The sequence below is a fragment of the Choristoneura fumiferana genome, chromosome 27 (genome assembly GCF_025370935.1).
Source record: "Choristoneura fumiferana chromosome 27, NRCan_CFum_1, whole genome shotgun sequence".
Classification (NCBI taxonomy): domain Eukaryota; kingdom Metazoa; phylum Arthropoda; class Insecta; order Lepidoptera; family Tortricidae; genus Choristoneura; species Choristoneura fumiferana.
The window spans coordinates 10333159-10342276 of NC_133498.1; the positions used below are offsets into that span (position 1 = coordinate 10333159).

General features: G+C 36.7%; 1 protein-coding gene across 1 annotated transcript; it reads left to right on the forward strand.

Moving 5' to 3' along the window:
* The first annotated feature begins 816 nt into the window (after window positions 1-816).
* On the forward strand, window positions 817-5772 carry LOC141443442 (uncharacterized). The gene has a single exon (XM_074108742.1). The coding sequence runs from the start codon at window positions 1010-1012 to the stop codon at window positions 2234-2236; it is 1227 nt and encodes a 408-aa protein (XP_073964843.1). The 5' UTR covers window positions 817-1009; the 3' UTR covers window positions 2237-5772.
* Window positions 5773-9118: the final 3346 nt, after the last annotated feature.

Here is a 9118-nt window from a genome sequence, read left to right on the forward strand (position 1 = left end):
TTTTACTATAAGCAGCTGCAATTAAAATAATTTGATATATGAAGTCCTAAAATTTTGAGAAAATAGTACTTGATCTAAGTTAAACAAAGTTACAAATTTGACGATCATTACCTATGTGGCATCATTGCTGATCAGGCTTTTTAGGCGTTTCGTATTTGGTTTGCAGAATAACCCGGTGAAGGTATACGAGAAACGAGAGAAGGTATTTGAAAAAGCATTATTTAAATTTTATAGAAATCAAATCTTTTTTGGTCTCTAAGGAGCAACGTTACCTTTTGAATTACAATATTGAAAGTACCAGAAAAATACACATATAACTTCAGGACTTATTTAAGGAAAACTTCGTCACATGTCACATCGACCAAAGTATAGTACTAAAATTCTAGGCGTGGTGCCGTAACAACGCAATTCCTCTCAGGTTGCCTAAGTTTTTTATGTCACTTCAGCGATGGCAAAATAACTTTATTCAATTTAGGCTAAAACAAGCACTTATGAACTTATGCAAATCCTTGCTTGTTGATGAAAATATCCGCTCACTGCTACTGCTAACCTTAAATAATGTAAATTAATATTACTATATAAGTATAACACACTTTCTTCATTTTAAAAACATGTTTTCATGGTTTGTCAATCAGTGCAATGGCCATCCTCGGACATCACAACATAATTCACGAATCATGTTTTCATAACAACAACGTAATTCACATAGCACGTTTCCAAAAAAAACCTAGCGATCCTCCCAACCACAGATCCAAGTGCGCACACGCAGCCAACTTCACAGCGGCCATTCAAAATTTAGTTTTGGAACAACCGCGGAGCGTAAGGGCCGCGTCCGTTCAACCACGTGCCAACTAATTTAAAAACAACCGTTGAAAAAAAACAAAAGTGACAGTTCGTTTAAACTTTTAAAAAGTGTTTTTTTAATGTTGAATTTAAACTCCCAACGTCACAGTCGAGTGAATTAAGCACAAGGACGTCCTGATGTTATGATTTCGTGAACTTATACAAAATGGAGGATGTTTATACGATTAAAGTTAAAACTAAACCTGATACGAGGAATTTGTATCCTTCCGAGAGGCGTTACTCCGCTTCTACTGTGTCTGGGCTAGCATGGGTGCACTTAGCACTTGCAGCCACATCATTTTTACTAGCCTGCTTGGCGTTAGTAAATCCACACTCGGATATAAAAAGGATGACTTTAAACGATACGGAAGAAAAAATCGTTAATACTCCCGATTTATTAAACCTCTCAGAATCTAGTGATCTGGAGAACACGACGAATGGCACAGTTATTCATGACAGTAGCTACATTTTGGTTTTAGCGCCTAGTCTGATCACAGTTTTTGCCACAGCAGCCGGAATAGCGTCTATAATGGCTTCAGTCAGATGGTACATAGATCGTAATATAACGTGGCTCTTTATAATGTCCATAATATCAACATTAATGGCGTTAACATCGTTCGTCATGATAATAACCTGGTTCGTAGTAACATCAGACATGGATTTCTCAGAGTTTTACAAAGATAAAATACCTTTCAAAGATCAATTGGTTATTAAACACACTGATGTTTTGGTTAAAAACGAAACTCATATGTTGATAGCTTTAAACAATGATAAAGGCGAAGACGACTCTTATGTTTTCACGAAACGTGTGCTTTCCATAAATATAATGATAGCTGCGTTTTTGGAGATTCTTTGGTCGATTTTAAGTGTTAAAATATCTTATAAAGGTATGAAAACAGACTATAAAGACGATTCTGAACCTAGAGGTAACTGCATCGCGGTCGTAACTACCATAAAAGGTAACAACACAAAGAAACTACCAAGGAACGCTAAAATATTGCCGCCAAAACCAGATTTGATAGATCATTACCCAAGCAAAAAAATAAAGAGGATTTATCTAGCTCAAAGTGACGAAGGATTCTACCTAAAGAACCAACAAAAAGACAAAGCTAATCCAAATTCTGAAATGTATAACGATAGAGTAATGAACTTTCTTAATAGATGCGATTCAGAATCGAATGATATAACGCCAAGTGTACATTCTGAAGCTTTAAACACGATACCAGAAGCAACAAACGCTCAGTTGAACCAAGAAAGAGATCAATCGACACCTATAAGCTGGGGCGACAGCCTAGATCACACAATATATAACCAGAACAACATAAATTTCGAGAAGATATTCAATTTCGGCAAGCAAGAGGAAAGTAAAGTGAAAATGAGTGAAAATGTATGATGTAAAAAATGCGAAAGTGCACCGTTGCACGGATACTGCACTGCAGTGCATCAGTGCGTGTATGAACGATGAATGGCTCAGAGAGAATAAACAATTCTATTGAGTCCAGTTATTTAACGTGGAAATCACTCAAAGCATTGTTAAAGTGTGATTCCTTTACCTATTTTTCATTTAGGTATATGTTTAATTTGCCTCATTGTGAGATGGTCTTCGTAGGATCAATTTTAATTCAGCGCAACTTAGCATCAAAAATTAAATATTTGTTTCATTATCTGTGACTAGGGTTGCCAACTATTCAATTTTTTCGGCTAATCTAGTATTTTCCAACCCAAGGTAAGAAAAATAATATAGTACTTTGAATAAAAAACAATGCGATCATAAACCAAACGCATAAATATGTTCAAATTCAATAAAAAAGAAAATTTTATGTAATAAAAACTGCCCACTCAAACGGCATGTAGGAGTTGACCGAAATATAGCAGGAGCAGCTAGCAGGTATTCTTGTGTACTATAATTTTTATCAACAGTTTAACAGAGTCAAAGTATACTTATACGATACTACATGTTACTCTTGTGCACCCTGCGATAGAGTTTTCAAGACTAAGGTCGGTCTAGCGAGCCATATTAGAGGGCACGCTAGAAAATAAGTGTATTTCTTTGTTATTATAAGTGTTTTTGCAAAATTTTATACAATGGATATATTTAGTCAGGGTCGCCGTCATCGAAACCGATGTGGGGGACTATATATATAATATAATAGCACGGTTGGCAACCCTATCTGTTACTAATATTAAAACAGTCGCACAAACGTGTAACACGAACACGGAAGTAAACAATTAACATGATCAAGACTAATTATTTTAATAACAATTTGTAAAATTAACACTCAAAAGTGGTAAAAGTTTGTGACATTCGTGACATTTTCGAAAAAAAACGAGGAAGAAAAGTTTCAAACCAATATCTCCTATCTCCCTTTTTGGTTTGACAGGGTTTGAAAGGGATGACACTACAGTGTTGCCACTTTTTAATTTCCTCTCTTTTTTGACAGACTATAAGATTGACACGATAAAATAATAAGTCCCAGATGCACTCTAGTAAACAACTCTTTATTTAACCTTGATAACGATTAATTTTCAATTAACTGTGGAATTGGATTTATAGTCGCTGGAAAACTAATAAATTTGTATTTTATTAATGAGGTAACTCGACAGATGAAATATCACAAGATGACCTTCATATGACGACGATCGTGGGGTCCGTTTGACGTTACAGTCATGTTTGAGATTGGATTGGCTCATTTAGTCAATTAACTAATCACAAAGGTGATACAAACGTCAAAGTTGCCAAACGAGCGTGACACACAACAAAACCCTATTTAAAGCTGGCGAATTTAGTGACAGTGATCACAAAATTCTATATTGCTCTCGTGTCTGTCATTTTTTAATGCGCAAGTGGTCTCCGCGTGGTTTCTGGAATTTTGCTATCAAGTTGCAAAAACTGCAATCACCGTACAACATGCATAAGAAGAATATATTTATCTTTAATTTAATTGACATTGGCCCAAGCCTTATGGCCGCCATTAAGAGGAATAAATAAATAAATAAAGCTGGCGAATGATGTGAAGTCACAACTAAATAGTTATTAGCATACGAAATATTTTGAAGAATCTTGTTTTAACAGCATATAGACATCAATGAAGGTCGAAAATACAAACTGAGACATGGATGCACAGAAAAACCAGAAAAAGAGACCAGCACTGGGAATCGAACCCAGGTCCTCAGCATTCCGTGCTGCGTGCTATAACCCCTACACCACTGCTGGACAGGAATCTAGACACGATTTTTTCCTTAAAAACGGCTAAACTGATTTTGATGAAACATGTCTAAGAACCATCGCTAGAAAACCCGATTTCAAATAAAAAAATCGCATTCAAATCGGTCCACCCGTTTAAGAGCTACGTGCCACAAATAGACACACATAGCGGTCAACTTTGCGTCAGGGGTTTTTGAGATTTCGAAAAAATATCAAACGATGTTTTCAAATTGTTACTTATTTACCTAATACCTCTGTACCTCTAGTTCTACTCGGTCCTGAGGAAAAAGGCTGGACATAGGTACTGGTAGATATATATACGGGCGGTAAGGCCCCTGTTAAACATGCTCGTTAGTAGCACGAGAGCATGCTATATTATCAAGCAAATGCTACCTACTACCATGTGTCATGTGTGTACAGGACATGCTACTTTTGAGAATGCTAGTTGATGCGGGGGTGGAAGGGGGAAAGGTAATAAGCAAGTGTGAACGCAAAAAAAAGTTACTAAATTTGTTATTAATAAATTAATTTACTACCGTTGAACTTGCGAAAAGCCTTAACGGCCACAGGATTACAGCTGTAGGCCGTGGATTTTGAGATTTTTGGCCGGAAAGCTGTAAAATACGGTAATTGCCGTGGCAACACTGACATTGAACTGACAGGAGCTGTCAAAAGGCATGTGTATAGGAGTGTTTGTTTTAAGCATGCTAGTAAGGAGCATGTGTAGCAATAGCTTATGGTTTTTATAACAGGTGGAACATCGTTACAGACTGGCCAACTTATCTTGGGATACAAAAGCAGTCCTTATTCGGCAACAAACAACTTTTAAGTGTTATTACGCTATTTGATCTTATCTGTTCAAATTAAATTACATTAACATTGTATTTACTATTTTAATTTAAACCTTGACATAAAGCCTACGAAAATGCGATCAAAACCATTGTTTCACCATACATTAATGTTTCGTAAAACGGGAAAAGTAAAAAATTAACAAAGTTAATTATGCGCGTGGAGAACATGCGAACTAATAGAATCACATGCAAATTTGACGTTTGTCGTAGACAAGTGGCGCCCACGGCGGTGTTTAGAGTGTGACAATGACCTAAAATAATAATGGCTGCCTCTTACTTGTGAAAATAAAGGAAGGTAACTGATTTGTGCGAATCGAATTGATTTTATTGAAAGAGAATTGTATGTAAAGTGGCGAAATTATTGTTTTGTAAAATAAGTGGCACAATAAAAGTGTTTTTCAAATAAACATAACTTGGCCTACAGTGGGCCTACATTACAAAAACAATGCCAAAAAAACAGCGTCGATAAAATAAAACCTAAATATTATAAATTTTACGGCGAAAATAAAATAGGATATTCACAAACTTTCGCATTTATAATACAATTTAAGGGGATTCTTTCCTCGGAAATAATGAAAGAGGCCATTTTGAAATGTTGGACCTACCTATTTCGTTTTCATCGATTCTTGGTTTTGAGGGTTATTTTATTTATTTTTATTATTTTATTTTCGACACTGTTTTTTTTGAACTTGTTCTATTGTCATTTAGTTAAGAAATATCCTGGCATGTGTAAAATAAACTATCTTAGAAAGGTTAAAATTAAAAAGTATACCTAAGTTTAATGTAAAAGTGTAGGTAGGTACTTATGTCAACTCATTACGAAATAAGAAACATGATCTTTTTTTACTGAAAACATTAAAAATCTAAGTGTAATTTTGTCTTTTTTTATCTTATACCTTTAAAAACGAGCAATTCTTGTATATATTTATATTTCGGGAATTTCGGAAACGGCTCGATTTCGATGCAATTTGGTGGGACCAACAATCGATCTAGCTTGTTCTTATTTCTGCTTTGAGTATTTATCTAGAATAAGATTAGATAAATACTCAAAGTATTTCTGGGAAAAGCGAAGCTCGGTCGCCCAGGTATAGGTAGTGCCACCAGAGTTGAGGTCACGCACACAAGAAAATGGCATGTAATTCATTAATTTTTTTCATTCATTTCCTTTTTATGCAATCAGTTCTTCATGTAGCTGTATTGTGTAATCATTCACTTCAACTCTCGTGACACTACCTATACTATACTATACTATTAAGTATAACCTATTACGATACACCCAGTAGCAACCTAAATGACCACGAAAGTTCCGTGACTAAATTTTGAAACTTAACCAAAATTTAACTGTAAAATTATTAATGTGACATGAAGACAGTGTTCAATGTCAAACTGATCGACATTGAAAAACATTCATTTTAATTGGAAATGGCAGCGACAAACCAGTTATGAAGTGACAATATTATAGTCTTTCGAAAATAATGAAGGTTTGCGAAATAGTATTTTATACAATAGTTACGTAATAGGGCATATTTAAGTTGTATACCTTGATTGGACTAACTGGGCTGTGCCCTTAGTGTAAGTTTTAGGTACAAAATACGTCTAGATCGCGTTCGCGTTAAAATCCCGATTTGTATGCAAACACGAGCAGCGCCTCTAGCGGAACGTTTGCGATGTTCGTGTTTCCATACAAATTGAGATTTTAACGCGATCGAGACGTATTTTGTACCGAAAACTTACACTAGGGGTACTGGATGTAGGCGACATACGATGACTTTCTATACTCTCTACTCGAGTGCGACTCTCTTATACAGTTTGTATGGTAAGGTATGGTAAACCCATACGTCTAAAAAATAAAGACTTACGGGTACGTCTTATTCATAAAACTTAACAAGCCTATGTTAACTAACAAATGCTTTGTCCCTTTCTAACAAATACAAATGTCGAAGTGACAGATAAGGACAAACGAATTTTAGCGGCATTTTAACTAAAATAGGTTTGATTGTCGTTTATGAATAAGGGGGTTAGAACCGTTTAATGATGCTTTTAAGACCAATCTTTGCATTTTTTTTTATCGAGCCGATTTTGTCCAATTATGTATCGAGTCCGTCCACGGTCTATGAAATACGATGAATATTAACATTTTTTTTGATGCGCTAGAACAAATAGTTTACCTGAAAAAACTGCTTAAATAACATCAATTTCAACAAAATTGGGTCTTGTCAGCCTCTTAAGCAGCAGTGTGGCCGCTGCTTCCTGGCATCATCATGATCATCAGCATATCGGCCATAGGACGTCCACTGTTGGACATAGGCCTCCCCCAGTTGCCTCGCTCCTTCTGGCATATTGTGGTCATTTGCTTCTTAGAAATATTTTGTTTTGTAATAGTGCTACGATTAATGCTATCGATAATAGCAACACCAAATTAAAATGGCTAAGCGTGAGTCGATCTTGGGGGGGGGGAACTTCGCAATTTTGTCTGCCATCCTTACTTCATGAAATTAAATGTTGTTTTTTTATATATTCGACTGGATGGCAAACGAGCAAGTGGGTCTCTTGATGGTAAGAGATCCCCGCCGCCCGTAGACACCTGCAACACCAGGGCGATTGCAGATGCGTTGCCAACCTAGAGGCCTAAGATGGGATACCCCAAGTGCCGGTAATTTCACCGGCTGTCTTACTCTCCACGCCGAAACACAACAGTGCAAGCACTGCTGCTTCACGGCAGGATTAGCGAGCAAGATGGCGGCAGCAATCCGGGCGGACCTTGCACTTAAATTTAACGTAAGCTCAGTGCTGCTGTGGATGGCTCCTTGCACACCCTGCGCTGATCTGAAGGCTAAACGGCAACACACACAGAGAGCGGGCGCGGGTCGTGCGCGGGCCCGCGACGGGCGTATTTGCATGGCGGTATATGGAAGCCTTCACACAGAACGCGGGCGCGGGCGCGGGTCGTGCGCGGGCCCGCGCCCGTCGCCCGTCGTCACAAACACGCGCGGGCCGAGCGCAGAGTTACCAACTCTCAAAAATATTTATCCCTAAAGCTTAAGTTAAAAACCCCTAAAACTCGTTTTTAATGAAAATGTTTACTTAATTTGAATGTTTCGCAAAAAAATTACTGAATCGAAAAATCGTCTTAGTAACCCCCTTATGCTTTTAATTTAAAAGACCCTACACTATAGGGTTGGATGAGAAAAAAAAAAACCCCTACTTTACTTCTATGGAGGTACCAAATAATTTTTTTATTTTATTTTTCATTGTACCATTTTGTCGGGATAGTTTTCATAATAAGTATATCCGTGTATAATTACAGCTTTGAAGCATTGATAGTCCCTGAGCAAAGCCGCGGACGGACAGACAGACAGACATGGCGAAACTATAAGGGTTCCGTTTTTGCCATTTGGCTACGGAACCCTAAAAACCGTATTCATGCGCAGTAGCTAGTTCATTTTGGCGAGAATAAAAATTATTTTTTTTATTTTTTTAATTAATTGGTACTACAGAAAAATCTGTTATTTTTTTGCATTGACTTATTCCTGTCTATAAAAAAAAACAGCCACTTTTAAAAATTTCATCCATCGCCCATCATTACATAAATTGGATTTAATTAAGTAAGTAAATAAAGTTTGACCTTGGTGCGCCAGCGCGTTTGTCGTTTTCCACATATATCTCGCGGCACTGTATAATTCTGTGTCGAGTTGACAAAAATGTCGTATCTATTATTGGTTCTAGAACTGTTTTAATTTGTACTCCAAAAGTCGCCAGATACTTAAACCATTTCTGTCGTCAAAACTTTTTGCGGTCGTTAAAATTTAAGCAAAAGTCGTCACTTCTAGGGACTAACAGCCTTATTCATAAAAAATCCTTAATTGAGGTTTGATCGGTCTGTTACTTAGCAGACTGATTAAGCTTGTTAGACGGTTGTCAAGAAGTATGATTCATAAACGCTTGCTAGCAGTCTGCTAGTTGTTGAGCCGCTGATAGACTGATTAGACTCGTTATGTTGGCCACCTTGACAAATCAAAGACAAAAAATGGCCTAATCGATAATTAAAAAAAAAAAAGTTGACAGCAGTGACAGCAAATTAGCAGGAAAAAAAATAAAAAGCGAGAAGTTTGTTTTCCCGCCATTTCCGATCCGCATGTTTATGTTGTGCAAAAAGCCATAATTGTGTTAATCATCCTATTTTTTTTTTCATACTTATTGTTAATTTATTGCTGCTAAT